A 22,153-nucleotide genomic window follows, 5' to 3' on the forward strand; every position below is an offset into this window, starting at 1 on the left:
TATGAAAGGGATGGCTTCACATGGAGCAACCATTTTGGACCATGAGGTAATCTCGGGAATGGAGGCCAGCGTAGAGGAGCAACAAGCTAGAAAGAGCCCAGACCCCAAAAGACTTCATACAAAGCAGAGTCAAAGTAGCAGCTTTCTTTTGCTTACTTCTGGACTTTTATGAGAAGACGAGATAAAATACTATCTTGTTAAAGCTGCTGAATTTTGGGTTTTCTGTCACGTTAACAGCTAAATGTTATCCCAGTACACCAATGTCACTACTTTACAGTGTTAACAAGCAAATATTATCCACTTTTCATTTTGAAAATTAAATTAAATTAAATTAGATTTAAAACATTTTTAATGATAGCTCCAGAATCAAAATGTTTTTTATAGTTTCTCTTTTCAAAATACTTGTATTTTTCATATAATTCTAACGTGCAGATTTTTGGAGTATACATTATATTACCTAACAATTATACTGGACAGTATATGTTGTAGCAGTTTGAAACTTCTTGCAGATTATATTCAGTTAAAAGCCTCATTAATTCAAACCCAAATAATTTAGAATTTCAGACACATCAACCTGGTCTGCACTAATAGTAAAAGTTTAGTCTATAAAAGAACAAAGACACATAATGTAGACAATATTACATGGAGGCTGTTTATAAACAGCCTCTGTTCTCTTAAGTAGGACAGGGTTTGAATTTGGCAGCTTTTACTGTTTATATGCAAATGGACATTGCTAATTATAAATGAAGTGGTTTTTTCCCTAAGTTATTAAGGTAGATCCAGAATCTCTACTTGTAACATTTTATTAACAGTTTATTTCAGTTAATGCAGCAGTCTTTTTAACAGGGGTTCTGCAAGAGAACAAAGTCCTACAGAAAATTATTTAAATGATTATTAATTTTCTCAAGGATGGTACATAGTTAGTAAGAGTCTAGATGCACAGGAGAGAAGTTAATTCATTATAAACAGTAGATGCCTTGGGCATGAGGGCTAAATTCTCCGGAAATCCTGGTTGAGAGGCTGAGAACTGCTATGACTTGGAAGTAAAGTTCTATTTAGAAAATATGCTATAAATCAGACAGCTGTCAAATTCAGAATGGCTTTCCACTCAATTCATCCAAATTAATATTTGATAGATATAAAAGTACCTTTAATTTTTCAGAAATTTGAACTCTTTTTTTATTCCATCTTTGGTAAGAACTATGATCTAAATGTTATAAAAAGCAATTGATAAAAGCAGTATTTTGAGCAAAGTAACTTGGCAATGTTATACACAACATCGCGAAATGAAAAGTGATTGGGGAACAGAAAGCTAAAGTAGGAAATTGAGAAATGTTAAAAAAAATATAGGACTAGGATATAGAAATGGAAGTGGAAAGGAATGGACATATGTAAGAAATACTATAAAGAAAATTTAACATAGAAGTTGATGAAAATTTGGATATGAAAAACTAAGAAGTTAAGATGAATCAAAACTTGTACAGATTTGAACAAAAGAATATAAAAGTAATTGTGCCAATATGGAGGGCCAACTGTAAATTATATGTGAATTTTTGACTGCATGAAGCGTCAGTGCCCATTACCCCTGTCTTGTTCAAAGGTCAACTGTACATTCCTACCAGCATTGCATGAGGGTTCCATTTTCTCCACATCCTAACCAACACTTGTTATTGTCTGTATTTTTTATTATAGCCATCCTAGTAGGTATGAAGTGTATCTCATTGTGGTTTTGATTTGCATTTGCTTGATGGCTAATGATGTTGAGCATCTTTTCTTCATGTGCTTTTTAGCCAGTTGTATATTCTTTTTGGAAGAGAGCTTTTCTACTTTATTACAAAGAGAAGAAGCCTTTATGTGGTCAGAAAAATACAAGGTTGATCTTTTTTCCCTTCCTGTGAAACACTGCTGTTCAAACTGCAAAGTGAATCATTTCAGTTCACCTCTTTATGTTCTATCACATTCACTTTGGAATGGCTGCCTTTGGCTGCTGAAAATCTAACCCTTTAGTGAAAAGGGTGACAAAGTCCCCTGACCAGCAGTTCTAGAATATCCCATTTTTACTTGGTGCTTCGATGTATACCTCCTATATATATCTCTTCTTTGGAGAAATTATTCACATCTTTTGCCCATTTGAAAAATTGGGCTATTTGTCTTTTTATTGTTGAATTGTAAAAGTTCTTTACATAGTCTAGATACAGTGTGGGTTTTTTTTTAATCTATTTATTTATTTATTTGGCTGCACCGTATCTTAGTTGTGGCACGCGAGATTTTCATTGCCCCGTTCAGGATCTTTAGTTGCGGCGTGCAGGCTCTTAGTGGCAGCATGCGGGATCTAGTTCCCTGACCAGGGATCGAACCCAGGTCCCCTGCATTGGGAGCGCGGAGTCTTAACCACTGGACCACCAAGGAGGTCCCTAGATACAGGATTTTTATCAGATATATGATTTGCAAATCGTTTCTCCCATTCTGTGGGTTGTCTTTTCACTTCATTGATGGTGCCCTTTGAGGCACAAGAGTTTTTAATTTTGATGAAGTTCAGTTTATCTATTTTTTTTCTTTTGGTTGCTTGTCCTTTTAGTGTCATATCTAAGAAATCATTGCCTAAATCAAGATCATGAAGTTTTATACCTCTGTTTTCTTCTAAGAATTCTGTAGTTTTATAAAACTCTTACATTTGGGTCTTTGATCCATTTGGGTTAATTTTTGTGTATGGCATGAGGTGTTAGAGGTCTAACTTAATCCTTTTGCATGTGGATGTCCCTGTGTCCCAGCTCCATTTGTTGAGCAGCTTCCTTTTTGAAAGCAATGGACACTATATCCCAACCTTACCCACCTTGGTTCCACCAGGCTGCTATGAAAGAAAACGTAGTTCTTGAATCACCAAGAAATCCCAGCTCCATCTTTTTAAATCCCCTTTCACAAATCTACCAAGGTGACTTTTCAAAAGTTTTTCCTACTTGAACTGAGATGCTAATTTCTCTATTTTATGCTTCACTCTGTCCAAATATGTTACCTTTTCCCAGTATATGGGAAAATACCATATATGTTCCTTTTTTATTTTAAAAATTTTACAACTTTTTATGTTAGTGTTTCTTTTTTATGTCTTTGTTGGGTTTTTTTTTCACAGATTACAAATTTTCTAGAAGTTAAGGAGGTGCCTGATAAAAGTTTGATTATTTACACTATTGAGAGAATACTTAGTTTTTGAAATTAAAAGATGTAGCTTTATTCTCAAAAGCCACAAATAGAAGTATTTTCTTCTGACATAACTGCCAAATCTAAACAAATGTAAATGTTTCATAACAAACCCTTTAATGATTGCTTTTAGATTTAAAACTAATATCTTTAATGATTGTGTATTACCTTCATATAAAAATAAATGTTCACTAATAATTATTCAGTTGTAAAAACTTTTCCTGCCTTCCAAATTTAAAAAATTGTCAGTGTGCATTAAAAGCATGATGAAATTCAAAAAAAGAAAGCACAGTAATTGTGCCATTGACATAATTAGAACAGACAATTTTCATAATGATACTAAGGGTTGTGGTGACGAGTTTAGTGTTAAATACATTAAATTTAATGTGATACTAGAATGACAAAATATAAACTTCCTGCAGACAGTTGGAGATTTATGGCTAGACAAGTACATTAGAAAGTAGATTGAATTGGGAGAGAAAACTCTTATATAATAGTCTTTATCTAGCCATCTTAGTGCAAGTGTGGCTTCTACCACCCAGTGTGACATCATGATACAAGGTTGCGTCATGCTACAAGGTCATATTGTGATTGAGTGTGTCCTTTAGGGCCAGGTCCTGGACATGTGTGAGTAGTGGTGGAGAAACCAGGTTTGAAATGTATGGAGGAAGAAGCTAGTCTATGGAAAATTCTAATAGTCATCAGCTATGTAAAAAGTTATTTAAGTCTTGTAATAGGAGTTAAATGACATTTTAAGAACGCAAATATATTTTTGAAGACTTGGAATAAAAACCCAAGTGCAAATGAAATGCAAACATTTTATTCAACAAATTTTGAATATATCATTTTAACTGTAATTTGGGCAGACTTTTGGAATGTTTTAGTTCAACAATTGAGAAATTACAACTTCTGATTCGGACTTATATTCAGAGAACCTTCTTTTGTCATTTTTAAATTGATTTATTAAAGAACTGAGAAAAATTCAAAATATAGTAGAATATGAAATAAGAGCAATGCAGAGGAGAAATTAAATCAATAGAAATTATTCTGACACCAGTGAGTAAATTGTAACCCCCCCAAATTCAGATCATAGCAAAAGTAGTAATTCAATAAGAAGCACAAAAGTTTTTAATTTTGATGTTCAGTTTATCTACTTCTCTTTTAAATAGAAGCAATGAATAGGCTAGATTGCTTGATAGTCCAGTTAGTGAAGAGGAGTGAATCACATGAACACGTTGTAAAAAGATTTTAATTTCTTGCCTTTTTACAAAAAATACTAATATCATTGAAGATAACATCAAGTGTATAATATTACTCTACAGTGGAGACATTGACACAAATTGGTTAATGAGTGCCATCTTTCTAAGGAATAAGATTATTTTAAATTGTTTGCTGCCTAAGAGAACCTGAGAAGAACCTTAAGTCTGACAGTTCATATATGGAGGAAACTTGCCACGGGTCTTTTGAAATTTGACATGAATCCTAAAATGCACATGATATTACCAATAATGAGTTGTGAAGCTGAAATTTTTCTAAACTATATCAATAATAATAACAATTTCTATTAACCAAGCTAGAGGAAAGACTAAATAATCTTTCTAGTGGAAAATAATATGACAAAATATTTGTTATATGAAGAGCTGGTTGGAGTATGAAGCCCAAGAAATAAAGTGAAATGTATTATAGATATAGGTCAAGCAGTTGACAATTTTTAACTTATTTTAAAATTCTGTGATACTTGTGGAATTGGTCAGCTTTTTAATATATCTAATTTGTTGTTAATTCCTTAATCATTCTATGTATTCACTTGTGTGATTTCTATACATTCACTTGTATACACGATTTTTTTCATAATTTAGCTTCAGGCTCCACAAAGCCTGCTCTGGCTTCTCCTTGTACCTGGTTCTGACTGCGTAGGCAGAGAAGGGAGACGAATGAGAAGATGATGGCTCTCGTCTGGGTGGCTTGGAAAGGGTGGTGGCAGGAAGGGTAGGGAGAAGTAGATTCCAAATATATTTCAGAGCAGATCTGGCAGGAGTGGCTGAAGCGTTGGTTGTAAAGGTGAGGGAAAGGGAGGAACCAAGGATGCTGTGCACTCGGCCCCCCCCCCCCCCCCCCCCGATTCTGATTTGAACAGTTGGGTGGATATTAGCACCATTACCTGGAAGCCTGGAGAAGGAACAGGTTTAAGGGAAGAAATATAGAGCTCTTTCAGACATGCTGAGTCTGTCCTGATTTCCTCACTGTACTACACTGCCTTTCCATGCTGTTCATACCTTATATTGTAGTCATGCCCACATTAGACTATAAATTCAAAGAGGGCAACAACTGACTCTTCTTTGCCCTCCTGAGCATAAAATTTTCACTCAACTGAATTTAACATGTGTTGCACCAACTATATGCAAGATGCTTTACCAGAGCTATTTTTAAATCTTTTAAATCAAGCTCTACCTACAAAAAAAAATGCAAATCCATAAGAACCCAGGTTTAGAATGAAATAGACCAGGGTTAGCACCTTAGTTCTGTCACCTGCTAATTGTGAGCTCTTTGAACAATAGCATAACCTCTCAGAGCCTCTTGTTCCTCATCTGAAAATGAGAATGATTATCCTTACCTCATAGGATTATCACAAGTAAAAATAGAACAATGTATGCAAAATGCTTATCACAGTGCCTAGCATACATGTGCACTCAGTAAATGCTAGGATGCACTTGCATTTGGTTTTCTTGCCAATACAGATCATATCTACAGCACAGCCATCACAAAATCAGTGTACTAGAAAACGTTAATAGAGAGAAGTTACATTTTCAGCCTAAGAACACATCTTAAATAATTTCAGGAGGAGATAATAGGTTTCTGAACTCTTCCAGTCCCAAATAGGGGGAGGGGGACGAAAAGGCACTGTGAACAAAAATAGAATGAATTTACCCAATTCTTTGCTGCACTATTTAACCTCTGCTTTCTTAATCATATGCACAGCAGGGGAAAGGATGTGCTAAAACAATTCATGTGTCATGAACAAGCAGCCACAGATTTTAGCTCAAAACTCACACTAGGAAAACCACCAGTTGGAAGTAAAGTAATAAGGCCAAATTTATTTTTTTAATTGAGTCTTGAGTTACAAGCAACCCTTTAATTACATTAATCAAGCAGCCTTCCTCTCAGCAAATGATGAGGGAAATACATTGTTCTAACTTTTGCTAAGCTTGTTTTAAAAATTGCTGGATATTATTTGGACATATGGAAAATAAATCCCTTGATTTCTTTTTTATTTTTTTCTGCATCATTTCAGTGTAGCTATAGCAAAAGACAAATATACACTTGCGTCTAGACATGATTTACTCTAAAAGACTATAAATCACATTTTAAATTTAAAACCTTTACAACATTTAAATATTTAAAACATTAGCACCCCTCAAACAAAATTTCATTTTGTCATTGTTAGACTTTAACGTGATAACTCTTATTTCCATTGTTCTCGTTTTCGACTCTGATATATGTTCCCACAAAATCCCCAAGAAAATGGGCTCTACCAATTGGATGATTGTCAGTCAGAAGGTTACTTGCCCCATGTGACAGATGGAAAACCTAAGGCTTATAGGAAATTAAATGACTTAAACGTGCAAGCTGGAACTAAACCTAGGCCTACTTGACCCCAACTTTCTCCAACACCACGTGCATCTCCTGTCCTGTGATGCTCTCCTACTCTTTTTGCTTTTGAACATGCACTTTCCCTGTCTGTATGTCTGTGTGTCTTTCTGTATGGGATTCTCTCTCTGTGTCAACCGCATCTGCATGCTGACTCCTATTTATCGTTCAAAACTTAATACAGGTACCGTCTCCCCTTTACAGTTTCCCTGAATCTCTTCCTCTCTTGCCTCCAACCAGAATGAAGTAGCTGTCTTTCCTCTCTATTTCTAGAACACCCTACATATACTTCTAGCAATTTTCTTGTGTGTCATCCCTACCAAGACCCCCCACACACACTCTAGATTGTGACCTCCTTGAAAGTAGAGGAATATTTGATGATCATCCCTGAATACCCAGGGCTTAGACAGTGCTGGTTTATAGTGCATACTCAGTAAAGGCACACTGAAAATGATTGTATAATTAAGAGTTTTAAAAACATAGAGTGCCTTACTTGCTGAAAAAATTATGAAAGTTTTAAGGAGGACCTGGGAGTTTAGCTGAACTTTTGAAGATATATAGGATTTATAGAGGAGAAAGGAATGTTAAAGTTTAAAGCAAGTGATTTGTAATAATCCCTGAATCGAAAATTTCCAAAATATAACATCGTTAAAGGAAACATCAAGAAATTTAAATTATATTTCTGTCATTGCCAGAATGCAATCGAATTGAGGATGCAATAAAATAATATTTTACGGTAAGAGCCCTAAGAGTGTACATTAAACGTTTTCTTTTCTGGTCTTTAAAAATGATTATTGCTGTGTAATTTACACTTTGTTCAAGTAATTAACAACAAACATGGCATCTTTTAAATCAGTGTCACCAAGCAGCCCAGCACCAGTTCATTTAATCTAATGTTTCATAAATGAAACTTGCTTGAGCCAGGTAGTTCTTCTCAGATAACTAATAACAATCTTGGTTCGTGGTGAAACAAAACTCGCCCTTCCGTAGGAGGCACTCCTGTGTTGCACTGGCGTATCAGCCCTCCTCACGCTAGGAGGCACTGAGGAGTCAGAACTGATGTCCTCAGAAAGGAGGCGCCATTAGCCCTGGTATTCACTGCCGTACAACAATCATAAACCAGCATCTAAGAATAAATACAAAACCTTAGTGTCTTACTAAGAGAATGGAGCTTGAAAAGCCCAGTAATTCAATAAAGTTGAAATAAAATATGGTAAACATTTTGGAAGGGAGGTGCTGTGGTCTGAGTTTTTATTTCTAAATGCACACCTATATTCTGCAGACCTATATTTAGGTAGATCAGCCATTTGCTACTTTTGTCTTGGATTAGTATGTAGGCACTTGCAAGAGTAGCAGTGTTTCAGTGCTATTCTTGTGTATGTCTATAGTCCGTAGTGTTTGCCCAGGGCTTTGGGAGGAAAGGGCTGCATAAATGTCAGTAGTTATTAATGTTTGGATTTTTTTATATTTAGCTATCAAATGTGTTTTTCATAATCTGTGACCAGAGGTCTATTGGTGTCCCTCCAACTGTAAGCATTTTAAGCAAAAATAACCATCAACCAACAACAGTATTTGTCCTGTTCTTCTTTATTATTAAAGTAGTCTTTATCAGTAATTAGCAATTATGCTCAATTTCTTCAAGAGCCAAGTTTATTTTCACATGTTTTCATACGAAGGTGGTTTAATGCCACTTACTCCTCTGCCTCTGGGTGATTATTACGAAGAGTAGCTAGCTGACATGGTGTCCACCTACATACTCCACCATGCCCTTCCCTTCTCTGCTCTTGTCTCTCTGGCTTATTCCCTAACCGGCACATCATTCAGTCATTCTGTCGTCAGGTAAATAAAGTGTGACTAACCCAATAGTCTTCTCTTCTAACCTAACTGTAGCCATTTTCACATATCATTATAATGGATTGTACAGGTGTTTGTACCCCCTGCCTTCCAACTCCACCTTCAGACTGACTCCTGCGAGAGCAGAAACCCTGCCTGTGATGGGGCTGCCTGGATGGAATGCACCCAGATCAAGTGAATTGAACTGAAATCTAAATCTTACACAAGAAGCAAAGCTTCTTTTAAATGTGATCTGGTACAGCATGAAGCTTACTAGCGGAAAATCAGAGCAAAGCCAGCAAAATGGCTTTTTACTTTTCTCTTAAATGGTATTTCCACTCTATTTCTTTGAAAGATCCAATGTATTTTTTTTTTTAAAGGGGTCGGGAGTATGAAATAGTTGGGTTGACCTACAACTAGTTCTCGAGACTAGAGTTCAACTTCCAGTTTAGGTTAAAAAAAATAGATTTGGGGCCCTCTTACCACATGCCTATCCGCTAATACATTTTTTTAAGAATCATACAAATTCCCATGTTTGGCATTGACTCATAAGAACAAGAATGGTCGAAATTTACTGGCAGGGCTACATAAAGCAGTCTACAAATACAGGCCTATACTCTTTCTGGCTCAAGCTAGCAGCATTAGCCCTTCACTTTTATAAGCACTAAATTCCACTCGAGTTTTAATAATAATAATGATAAATATAATAATAAAATCTTGCTTATATAAGAGGTTCATCTTGTTAAAAATACGTTGAGACTCATGGTACTTTATAGGACCCAATTTATACTCTGATGATTTAAAGGTGATAACTTCATGTGATTCATTGCCAACTAGTTCTGAATTTTAATAATATAATGACTCATCATGATTTTTTCGTTTCTTAGAGAACCAGCTTGGTTAAAACCATTATAGCTGTTTTTACTGGGGTCATCTGAACTACGATTCCCAGAATGCTCATTAAAGGGACATGCTTGTGCGTTCTGAGCAGCTGTAATCTATCATAGCTGGTGCCAGGTCGACACATTATGAGTTTACAGTGTCAGCCCAGTGAATTAAAGCTTTGTTGTAGACCAGCTTGCTATGCAGTTATTTCCAGTTCATATCCTATAAATCATCACTCTTCACATGACAATCGGCAGTTTCCTTTTAGCATTCGAAGGATCCATGTTTTGTCTTAATTGTGCTGCCTGATTCTGCACATAGAACAGTGTGACATGACTGGTACCGATAGCTTAGAAAATAAATTTCACTGTCACCAGAACCTATTTAAGGAATATTCTATGTTCTCACTTTTTTTGTTGTTGAGCTGTTTGGTATTTATGTTAAAATAATAGGAAATGAATTTAAATAGAAACACTTCTCATGTCTTATCTCTGCAAACAAAAAAACATAATTTACAATAAATTAGCACAGCAGTTGTTAGTGTAGCTCAGCTTTATTTTGCAATTCTCACACCTAAGCTCACGAGATGACACTTTTTCTGATAAGGTAATCTTTATAAGGTAGTCCTGTAGTTGATTAAATCTGACAGATGCTAGTGAGATGGTGAAGTTCAGAGATATAACAGCAAACACTTCTTTTAAATTCTCGTTAAAATAATAAAATGTCTTATGATATACCAATAGGAAAATTGATCTGACAAAGGAATAAGTTAGTTACAATCCTATATTTCTGTATCCAATTATTTACCAATAAGCAAGTAAACAAACCAATAAATTGTAAGGAAAATGGTGTTTTTTGGAATAAAGAATTACTGTAAAAGATTATCTTCCCAGTCATTTCTTAGTATTTACCATCACTGCTGAGCCGAACGAGAATAAAATTTTCAAATACAAACAGAAGCTACAGGGACTTCTCTGGTGGCACAGTGGTTAAGAATCTGCCTGCCAATGCACAGAACACGGGTTCAAGCCCTGGTCTGGGAAGATCTCACATGCCATGGAGCAACTAGGCCCATGTGCCACAACTACTGAGCCTGCACTCTAGAGCCCGCAAGCCACAACTACTGAGCCCACATGCCACAACTACTGAGCTCGCGTGCCACAACTACTGAAGCCCATGCGCCTAGAGCCCGTGCTCCACAACAAGAGAAGCCACCTAGATGAGAAGCCCGCTCACCGCAACTAGAGAAAGCCCGCGCGCAGCAACAAAGACCCAACGCAGCCCAAAAATAAATAAATAAAATTTAAAAGAAAAAACAAAACAGAAGCTACAGAAATAGAATATGTCTTTTCATAACATTTTGATACTCTATGTGTTCTTCAGAACATGCCTTGAACTCCAAATCCTTCAGAGGTCAAACCTTCATCTTCTCCCAGGGCAATGATGATAATCAATGGGCTGATGTTTCCAATGATACTCCAATCCTGAATCTGTTAAGGCCTAGTTGTAGATTGAATAATTTAATTAGACTAACCTAATTAATACTATGACTTAGTTTTGCAATGTACCTTTATTATTTGAAAGGGGTTAGTTCTGGTTTCTTAGCAGAATTTTGAAACAGTAGCTCATTGTCCTTGCTTGTTTTTGATTACTTAAATGATGTTAGCTTTGTTAAAGTCGATTTATATCACAACCTATTGAAGCACTATATTACAGCACGTGCTGTTTTCTGATTTTCTCATCTAAATATCAGTTGCCTAATGTACAGAGTTCATTTATAAATACCCAGAAGTTCCCTGGATCGAGTAAATTAACATGCTGGGCCAGATTCTCCGGCTTCATTAGCAACCCCTCGTACCAAGGCTGTGTTCATACAAGTGTGAAAACCAGAACGATCCTTCAAGGGTTTTCCTGGCCTGAATAATTGCCTCGTCAGGGAACACACTACACTCATCCTAGTATTCTGGTCTTACTGCCACAATCTATTCATTTTGCATAATTCCATGGACACCCCCTGGAAGGATCTAACCATTAGCACTGCAGGGAAATGTAAAGTCAAGGAGCCAGGCTGGACACCCAGGTGAGGAACAGCCTGAGTTATAGGTCATAGTGGGAGGGCAGGGGAGAGATACAGAAAACGTTTCATAAACTTTGGCACCCTCTATGTCAATAGACTACATAACAGGGGGAAATAGTAATAGAATGATTTACTGACCATATGAGACCACAGTGATTTCCTACCTTCAATTATTCAATAAATATTTATTACTTTCCCACTGTTTATCAGTCACCTGCCAGGCAGTCTAGTAGGGAACAAAACAGACCAAGTCCCTACCCTCAAAGAGCTTTGTTTAGGCTTTGTTTATTGTAGACTTAAGTATGTGACATGAAAATCTAAAACTAAAAACAAGCTTCACACTTTTAAGCTCTTCCGACATGCCAGGCACTGTGTAGGTGCTTTACACACATTGATTTAATCCTCACTAAAACCCATGCAGTGGGTAACTATTGTTACCCCCATGTTCTAGATGAGGACAGCGGCCCTTGCTGGGGGACCATGGATGAATAAGCATCCTCAGAGAGCTGCAGTTATGCCTTTTGCTTGTGACAATGACAGTGTTTCAGTGTAGCAGACGACATAGGTTTTTTTGGTGCAAAGAATTTTAAAATAATATTTGTGCATTCTCTGTTTCTCACTCAAAGAAATGAAAGATTCAAACTATGGAAATAGGGGCCTAAAATCCGCAGGACAGAAGCAGCACTATATAGTCCCTATAGGACAGCTGTTGAGATAAAGCCAAAGCACCATGGCCTTGTGCTAGAAAAGTAACTCGGCACAGCTGTCTAATTCTTTTTATGAAATGGTTGGAACTGATCAGAAACTAGAGCCGCAGGACGGACAATGAAAGTCGTCCACAACAGACCTAATATCTTATTCACCCAGGTTGACTTTAAAATTATATCAGTCATGAAAATTATTTCACTGTCTTCTGTCGTGAGTCACTGGGCTATATTTAATTTTAATCATTAAAATGTAAAAATAATAAAAGCCACCAAAATAGTCTATAGTCAATTTTCTGATAAAGCAAATTTGTTTTTTCCCCCATTTGTCATGTAAATGGCCTCCAGAAAGTTTTTCGGAGCTAAGTGTTAATTAGAAATATGGAAATGGATTTAAAGTACATTACAGCACACAGTGGAAGAATAATCACAAGAGATTTGTTCACACAGCCATACCCATTTCTCAATGTGTTTTTTAACTATCTAGGTTATTGGTTGTTTTTCTGCGTGCCTGTTCCTAGAAGAAAAAAAACAACTGTGATTCCAATGAAAACAGTAATTACAATTACAACAAATAGGACAAATCGCTATTTGATCAGGAACATGCAGTTTTAGTCACCAAAAGCAAACTGATGCTCCTAGACTTTCCTATTTACTCAGATGAATTAAGCATGTTCTCAGATTTCTTTATAAACCAAATGCTTTTTATATCTTGCCATCTTTAAAAAAAAAAGTTCAATCCTCCATGCCTTACTTTTGTTAGCTTATTTTGGAACAATGTGCTGTGGTGCTGTGAGGAGCCAGTGAACAAATTCTCTGTCTGAAATTCCCTGAGAACTTATGCTTTCAGATGCTTATGCTTTCTAGTATGCATATATCATTTTACTTTTCTGAACTTCTATTTCCTCACTTATAAACTGGAGAGAAACATTTTGGGGGAATCCATAAAGAACCATAAGTGGGGTTTCACTTGCCCCTAAGGATTGGATACATGGACTTTGGAGTCAAATAGATCTGGGTTCAAGTTCTGAGGGAATTCCACATTCTCTAACTATGTGACCTTGACCAAGTTACTTAACCTCTTTGAACTTTAGGTTCTTCACCAAAACATGAGATCAATAAAACCTCTCCTCACAGCGTACTGTGAATTGAAGGACCTAATATTTGTGATGTGCTTTCTAATTAGCCCAATGCCAAGCTCAGAGCAAGTTCCCTATGAACGAGAGCTGCTTTTTTTCTTCATCAATGTGCATCTTCCTGGTGGCCAGCACGGCCACAAGTCCAATGGGTATCATTCACATTGTTTTGGGGGTCGAGGGTGCTGGCAGGCAACCCATGGAGAGCAATGTGAATCATGGCCCCTGGAGTCAAGCAACTCAGAAAGTCTAACAATTGTCTGGTGTTACTGCCATCAGGAACTACACGGGGGGAGCGGTAGCTCTGAGGAATTCTTCAGAATTTTAAACTGCTCTTTGTCTATAAGGCAACTTTTAGTCAGTTTAAGCAATACAGTCAAGTCTGTGAAAAGCCGTTTAGGTGTTTGGCATTGTGCTAATCAAACAAATACCCTAGGGCTCCATTCATCAACTGAGAAATACAGGCATTGCCCTGATGCAACAATAAACCATCAGGTTTGCTTCTCCAAGTGGTATCATTTTTCAGGACAAACTTTTTAAACTGAATCAGAGCTGATCAGACTGGCAGCCCTGAACATTTTTAAATGAATGGTTACCCTAACGAAAGACTCAACACCTAATGAATGCTTCCTGCCTACAAAGACCTGATCTGGGGTCTCATGATCAGTAAGACATGGTCCGTGCCCTCAGGAAGTTTCTACGAAGTGATGGGAGATCACTCATCCACGGCTGTAATTCAGGGCACAATGTAACAAGTACCATAAGAAGAACAAGCAAATACTCTGAAGCGCAAGAAAAAGGTCACTGAGGTGAATGAGCTGGACTGGAAACCCAGATGGAATATCAGCTGACAGGGACGAGGGAGAAATGCCCTCCCAGCAGAGGAGGTAACACAGGCAAGACCCTGGCTGGGAAAGCACCTCCATCTATGCTTTTTATTTTTTTCTTATAATAAATATTTATTGAGCACCCACTGTATGCCAGGCACAAGCCAAGTAGCCCAGTGTGGCTGGAGCTCAAGATCTCTCAGGCAAGAACTTGGAGCCAAAGCCTACCCAATGCGCATTGTCATGAAAAAGAAGGGAGCAGGTCTGGCAGACATCACGGAGGTGCCCCCAACACGTTTTGTGACTGATTTAACGTTAGGGACAAGGGAGAGTTAACAACTGAAGACAACCTCAAGATTTTGAGTCTGGTAACCAAGAAGCTGAGAGATAAAGCAAATGGAGGAGGAACGGGTTTGGAGAAGATAACTAAGTAGAAATAAATGGACAAGCTTCAGCCTGTCTAAGATTCCAGTAAGTACTGAGTGTGTAATCCAAATATTCTTCTACATCATGACATAAAAATACTGAATCTGAGGTTCTGTATAGGCTGGCGACTGTGAGTCTTGTATAAATAGAGAAAAAACCACTTGAAATATAGTAACATAGGATAGAACATCTGTAACTAGACTAGAGATGACCTAGTCCAACCCCCTAATTTTACAAATAAAGAAACCACATCTCAGACATACTCTCTACAGAGCCAGTCTAGGACTCTGACTACACATTTAAGCAGAAAAAAAAAAATCCAGATTTCTAAAACATTCAAATCTGGAATACAGATACCACCTAAAATTTTCAGAGTTGCTGTTATTTCAGTTTGTTTGTTTTTAACTAAACTAGCATGATTTACAGCTTATAGGTGAAAGATCTTTTTTGATAAAATTCTATTGCCATATACGCCATTGTCCACAAAGTCAGTTTCGTAGTTAATTTCCAAGAATTCAGATTCCATGAAAAGCCTCAGAACTTTAGGGTACCTAGAGCTGTTCTTTGCAGGGGAAGACATGCCTCTTCTTAGGTCACTGAAACAATGACACCCCTGTGTACACAACAAGGGCTGCCCTGCATGGAAGGAAGGGCTTAGGTGCTTCCTGAAAAGAGCCCTGTTTGTAGAATGCCGAGCACATAAGTGTAATCAACAGCAGTTTCCTCTGAAGCAAGAAAATCCTGCCCTGCTGACCAAAGTTGCAGAATCAGTTAGTGTAGATTTTAAAAAGGAGGGGGGAGGGAGGTGGCGGAAGCTAAGCAGAGAGGGAAATATTTATAGCTGTGACAACATGTTTCCTTGTAATAATTTATGAGCCCACTGGAGAAAAAGGAAACATACAAACTATGAATAAAATATCCAAAATATAAACATTATGCCTTCTGCAAATTTTCTTTAGTTAAAAATTAAGGTTGAGGTTGGCTAAAGTAAATGAGTATATTTTCGTGGTCTCCTATTTCCTTGATGCTAAGGCTTACCAACTGATTTACAACTTCCTGTGTTGTTTTTTAATCTATATTTGTCAGCACATTTTTAATGTCAGATTACTTAAAATAGACATCTTGGGTCTAAGAGGTCAGGAATAATAATATTATGTTGACTTCTCTAAATATTTCATAGCACTTACAAACATTCTAGTTTAGGCCAAAAAAGCTTTATATTTCTAAATGAAATAAATTTCAATATAGTTTTAAGATTTCTTTTTCTTTCAACTGATGTCTTCAGGGCTGAAGTGCAGTTCAATCCATATCCTTTGAAGTTAAGTAAATTACATGTATACCTTTATCCAAATAGTTTCAACTTCATTTTACTCAGATAACTTAAATTGGGAAAATAACAGGAAGTCCATGAAAAGAGAAGGACAAGAACCAAGGACTTAGGGTTCTTCCACTGGAGTTTCTCTTCTAACCATTATGATTTGTAGTCTCTTATAATTTCTGCAAATTACAGGTACTTGTTCAAAAAGAGTATTATCAAGTATAAAAGCCATGAAATAGCTTAATCTTCATATAAGCTACCATAAGATGTATTTAAAATGCAACATTTATAAAATCAAAATTTTAAATTTATATTTCAAAATAGGCTCTCCACAAAGATAATTGCATAACTCATTATTCTAACTGATACCTAATTTCCCAATTCTTAAAACAAGAGATAATTTAGAGTATTTCCTCAATTTTAAATACTAAAAACCTCAAATTTAAATAGAACACCCTAGATGAAACCAAACAAAAATTCACCCATGATCAGAACTGTTTGAAATACTTTATTCTGAGTTCAAGGATATGCCTTTTAGAGTATAACTTAGTAAGCTAAACAAATATACCCTGAGTGGCTTCTAGAAGATATTTTTGAAAAGAATTAGTTATTTTCTAACTGTTTTTAGTGGAACCAACTGTATTTTCAGTCTCTCACCCTGAGGAAGTTGCAAGATAAGGTCAATTCAAGAATCGAAACTAAGTACAATGTTGAACTTAGTAGTTGTAAGAGCTCTGGTATTTCAATTTTCACAAGACATGTTGAATGTTTGCCCTAACTTTGCTTTTGACGAAATTTGTTAAAGGAAATCATATTTGAATTGAACTCAATCTGGGAAACCACAGGCCACATTGGATGCTGAAAAACAAAAGATAAAAAGAGTGATAAATTGTGGGGGAGGGGAGAAGCAGGTTTTCTAATTTGGGAAGTTGGGCATAAACACTCTCCTTTTCTAAATGAGGTGGTTTGCAGGAGTCCTGACCAGGCCACCTAACTACCTAATTATGTCATGCTAGTCCCAAAGGAGAAGTTGTTTGGATCCGAGGAATTGGTTAAATCAAAGGGCATTGGATATATGTTTGAGAGTTTAAAAATTGAGACTATATGGAAACAGGGTGATGATGTGTCCTCATTGACAAATTCTTCTGAGTTAATTGGATTGCTTGGGCGATGTTAACAATTAAATATAGAAATAGCATGAACCAGTATCCCCAGCATGGCTACTCTATCTAATCTGTCTTCCAGTGCTGGCATTAGAAAGATGATCCTTTCAATAATAACAGTAATTATAAATGATAATAATAATACACCTTTGGGTTTAATAATACTTTCCCTTTGAAGAACTCCCAACATTTTTACCCACATTATCTAATTTGTACCCTGAAACAATTCGATGAAGTACCCGGGTAGCGATTATCATTACCTTCCTTTTACAGATAAATAAACTGAGGCCTAGGGATTTCTTAGCATCACACAATTAGGAATAGAGCCAAGTCTAAAGCCTATCATTCAGTGGTCTATCTTCCACATTATTGCCGTCTTTAGAAAATCTGGGCATTTGAAGTACTGTTCTAGCTCTCACGAAGTGTTTGCACCAGAGCCAGATCAAAGCATCTTTTCCTGTTAAATTGTATTTACATTACAAGAAGGTACCCTTTTTCAAATTCATTAGAGAGGATTTTGTTGTCTGAGGTCATTAAGATAGGAGTACTCGATTTCTTTTCAAATTATAGTGTTTCTTTTCAAATTATAGTGTTTTCTTATGCAGAAGTACACTTAGAAATACTAAAGATGTCTTAAATACTCTGGAATCAGTTTAACTATCTAACTTTTTTAGAAAAAATATCAAGCCCATGTTAAACAAGATCAAATCAAGAGATACAAATAAAATGGGCACAAGGTGTTAACTGGAGTGCCCTAGCCAGATTGCAAATTGGTTTACTGGGGCCCGCCAACTTAAATTCGTCTTTGCAGCTTCAGCTGGACGGGGTAGTCTTCATTTCCTGTCCTCACTTGTTGTACTGTGTTACGGTTCACTGTCTAGGTGATTAGCTTGTGAATCTGATGGTCTCAGAGCTCTACTAAGTTATAAATGTTCAAACTACCAGTATGCTGTGAAAAAAAATAGAAGTTGCTATTAGATGTCTATTCATACCCTGCAGAAGCCTGGCAACATTTTGAACCTTTCAAAACGTAAATACTGCATATTAAGCATAGGAAAGAAAATTACTGTGCTGCATTTGCGAATTTATTTCCAGGTCAAAAAGGCAAAGGGGGACGAGGACTCTTGTAGCAGAATTGATCTTCTACGTTTATAGGGTATGTTAAGAAGTTTGAAATGGCCTGAACACAAAAGAAAAACACTTTAGAAATGGATTAATTTTAGTTTCTCTGATAATCTCAGCTTTTGAATTTCCTCTTTTGATTTTAAATTTATGGCTTCAGTATGACATTACCAGAGTTGATTGCATTTTGCAGGTGACATTCATGTGTTGTTACTTTATGTGTAGTATATTGTGGGCAGTGGGTTACAATTTGTGTTAAAATGTTCCAAAATGACACAGTACTTCTTAATTAGACTTGCAAATGAGTAGTGCCTTTTTTTCAAGGAGAGAAAATAGTTAAAACATTACAGGAAGTTTTGTGCTTTTTTTTCCTTAGTTAGTATTGGGAGAAGTTTGCCATAAAGTTTTCTTCCTGAAACTTTGACAGTTTGTAGTAAGTTTTGATTTATATATGAAGTCATCATCTGACAATTCCAAATAAGTGTCTTTTTGAAGCATACCAGTTTTTTATGTGTCTATAGCCCAAAAAGAGTTTAACAGATTTATCTTTTTTTTTTACCATTCAAAACAGTAAAAAGTTGTCATCTCAATGGCATTTTTAATATTTTGAATAACCTAATAACTAAATTTAATAAGTTGATAATTGCCATCTTAATCATAGGTTTCAGTGATACAAACAGTACCCACAAATCACCTACACTTTTTTCAAAGAAAAACAATCATAAATAACAATAAAAAGAATAAGAAAACAACAAACAAAAACAATAAACTACAGTTAATGCTACCAATGTTAACACATAAAGTAGAAAAAGAAAACATGCAGTAACACAATTTTCAGATAAAATCTTTATACTTCTTCTCAGATACAATAAGATCTAGAAGCAGATTCTAATTCTTATAAGTATTTTTCAGACCTAAACTGACCCTGTCCTTAGTTCCAGGAGGTTCAAAATTCCTATCATTTATTCCCATGGTAAATGTCCATTTCATACTGAATATATAAATTCTTAAAAGAGCTCTAGTGATTTCATTTGGTTTGTAAGTAAAGATCTTGGATGTTTTTAAAGCTACATAATGTTTGGTGATGAAATTTTGTACTTATGAGTATTAAATTATGCCAAAAAGCCATTTACTTGATATTCTTTAAATACCATGGCACAATGCAACTAAACTCAGATTATAAACCATCTTAAATAACACTAATGCAATGTGCACTTAATGAACACTATAACTAACTTAATTTTCATGTAACAGATAACATCTGGGGGAAATGTATATTGGTAAGTTATGCAAAACTAATTTCTAGCGACCACATCTGTAGATGTTATTTATTGTACGTTCACTTAACAGTTCATTATTCTGTTTAGAAATCTATTCTCTTCTTTATTAGAGCTTTTAATGTACTCACCTTAGTTCAAATGGTCTGCTCATTATCAGAAAAAATATAAATGGCATTCACATGGAACAACATGATTGTTTTTATTATATCCATTTGTGTGCAAGCGCTCAAAAATGGCAAGAGAAACACATTTATTGCTTTACATTCAAAGTAATATTTAGGAGGTATTTGAAAGTCAAGCAAAACCAATCATTTGGCCAAATGATGTACGTGTATAATCAGAAACTCCTGATTTTTAATCTCAGCATTAGGCCTCAGGCAAGTCACTTAAAGTCTTTCTCTTTGTTTTCTGATCTGAAGATTATGGGTGCTATTCTCTTATAGACTAAAAGAGGGGGTTGCTAAATCAGAGTCCCAAATAGGAGTGTTTTTTTAATAAACATACTTGATCCTTTTTCTGTTTTTATTTTAAAGATTTAAGAGGTAACATATTATACTTTTGAGGAAAAAATATGAGACAATTACAGTTCTACAGGAATGTATAAAATAGTTATAAAACTAGCTTTATTTAATTTGCTTCAACTATTCATAGACTTGAGGAAATTATAACGTTCTTTCAGAAAATCTAACTTAATAAAGCTGACCATGTCTTTCTGTTTTAAATAGATCTTATTACAGAACCAGTGATGTTGTAAAACATGAGGTTTTGTTAAAAAAAAATACAAAGGCCTAATTGTATTTTTTAAAGAAAGTATTGCATCAGACGGTTTCATTTAAACATATTTGCTGGCTCTGTGCTCTCACCACAATTATTGATTCTAATTTTCCTTCAACTTGTTTTTTAAAAAGGCTACTTAATGGGGGAAAAAATCACTATGATGCTTCTGGGCACTATGTTTATTTCAAACTATGTGTTTGACAGTGTACCTTCTTACTGCTAATGAAATGACTTTATATTTACCCTTATCTGAAATTGGGACATTCCTTTCCCTTATGGTATCTTACTAACATAGCCAAATGTAACTCTTTGTGAAAGAGAAAAATGTAGCTGTGGTTTGGTTCATTGATATTATGCAAAACACCCTGAAGTAAAGAAATTCTCACTGCCAGTTTTTGTGCATGAATTAAATCAAATGAATAGCTGTATGAGCTACACTCGTAAAATTCAAGGAAAAGAAAAGCCCAACTCTCAGTCAGAGCTTCAGGTTCTTGGGATAAATAGGAGCTTCACTCCACCAAAGAAGGGGTGATGTGGAGCTGAGGAGTACACACACACACACCCCACACACACAGACACACACACACACACACACAGAGACACACCGACACACACCGACACACACACACACACACACAGACACACACACCCCGACACACAGAGACACACACACACAGACACACACACACACCGACACACACCCCGACACACAGAGACACACACACAGACACAGACACACACAGACACAGAGACACACACACATACATACACACACAGACACACACACACATACACAGAGACACACACAGAGACACCGAGACACACATACACACAGACACAGACACCGACACACACACACACACCGACACAGACACACACACCGACACACAGAGACACACACACAGAGACACAGAGACACACACACACAGACACACACACAGACACACACACAGACACACACACACAGAGACACAGACACAAAGAGACACAGAGACACACACACACATACACACACACACACACATGCAGACACACATACACACACATACAGACACACACAGACACACACACACACACCTTATTTATTTTACCTATAATATTTCAGAGGATTTAAAATATATTTAGCCGTTTCATTTTTCTAGCTTGGTAAAATGAAGAGCAATATAAGATGCAGGAGGGTAAAAAAGAAGTGTGGTGAAAAAATGGTACAAATAATTTTGTGGGAAGATGAAAATGCTTGTATGTCCCATTTCGGAAAAAAAACAGTATCTTATGAAAGTGAAGAGAGAAAAGGATTGTTCTCATATTGTTTTTGATCTTCTATTTCGATTAACATTTAGTCAACTTAAGATAGACAATCTGGAATGATGTCACCTAATAGAGTAAAGATTAAGTGCTTAATAATATCAGTTAGTATTGGGAAACTAACGAATGTTAGTTAGTTGCCACAAATGTGACAACATGATAACATATTACAGTTTACCGAAAACTGCATCGGCCACAAAGTCAGCACACCAGGGTTTAACTTCCATCCCTGTCACCAAGTAATTATTTGACCTTAAGACAATCATTAAATCTCTTGATTTCCAAATTGCCTTGACTGTAAAGTTACGACACTTCAGTCCTTCTATATATTTATACTAAGCGCAACTTCCTATAAAATCAAATTAAAATTAGTAATATGAATTCAAGGCAAAATACATTGCTATGACCAAGCAATAACTTAGCCTCCAGTTCATTCTAAAACCTATCTAAATCAAAA

General features: G+C 36.1%; 1 protein-coding gene across 5 annotated transcripts in view; it reads left to right on the plus strand.

The window, feature by feature from the left end:
* Positions 1 to 22,153, plus strand: part of CABCOCO1 (ciliary associated calcium binding coiled-coil 1) — a 134,121-nt gene that overhangs the window by 103,228 nt on the left and 8,740 nt on the right. Inside the window, exon 6 of one of the 5 annotated variants that reach the window (XM_027091800.1) lies at positions 18,308 to 18,368. The exons of the other annotated variants lie outside the window; for them this stretch is intronic. Coding sequence (XP_026947601.1) covers positions 18,308 to 18,367 — 60 coding nt within the window. The 3' untranslated portion in view covers position 18,368. The remainder of the gene's footprint in view (positions 1 to 18,307; positions 18,369 to 22,153) is intronic. 5 annotated transcript variants of the gene reach the window in all.

Source organism: Aethalodelphis obliquidens, unplaced genomic scaffold (assembly GCF_003676395.1).
Source record: "Aethalodelphis obliquidens isolate GAN/ISIS:26980383/991018 unplaced genomic scaffold, ASM367639v1 scaffold73, whole genome shotgun sequence".
NCBI lineage: Eukaryota > Metazoa > Chordata > Mammalia > Artiodactyla > Delphinidae > Aethalodelphis > Aethalodelphis obliquidens.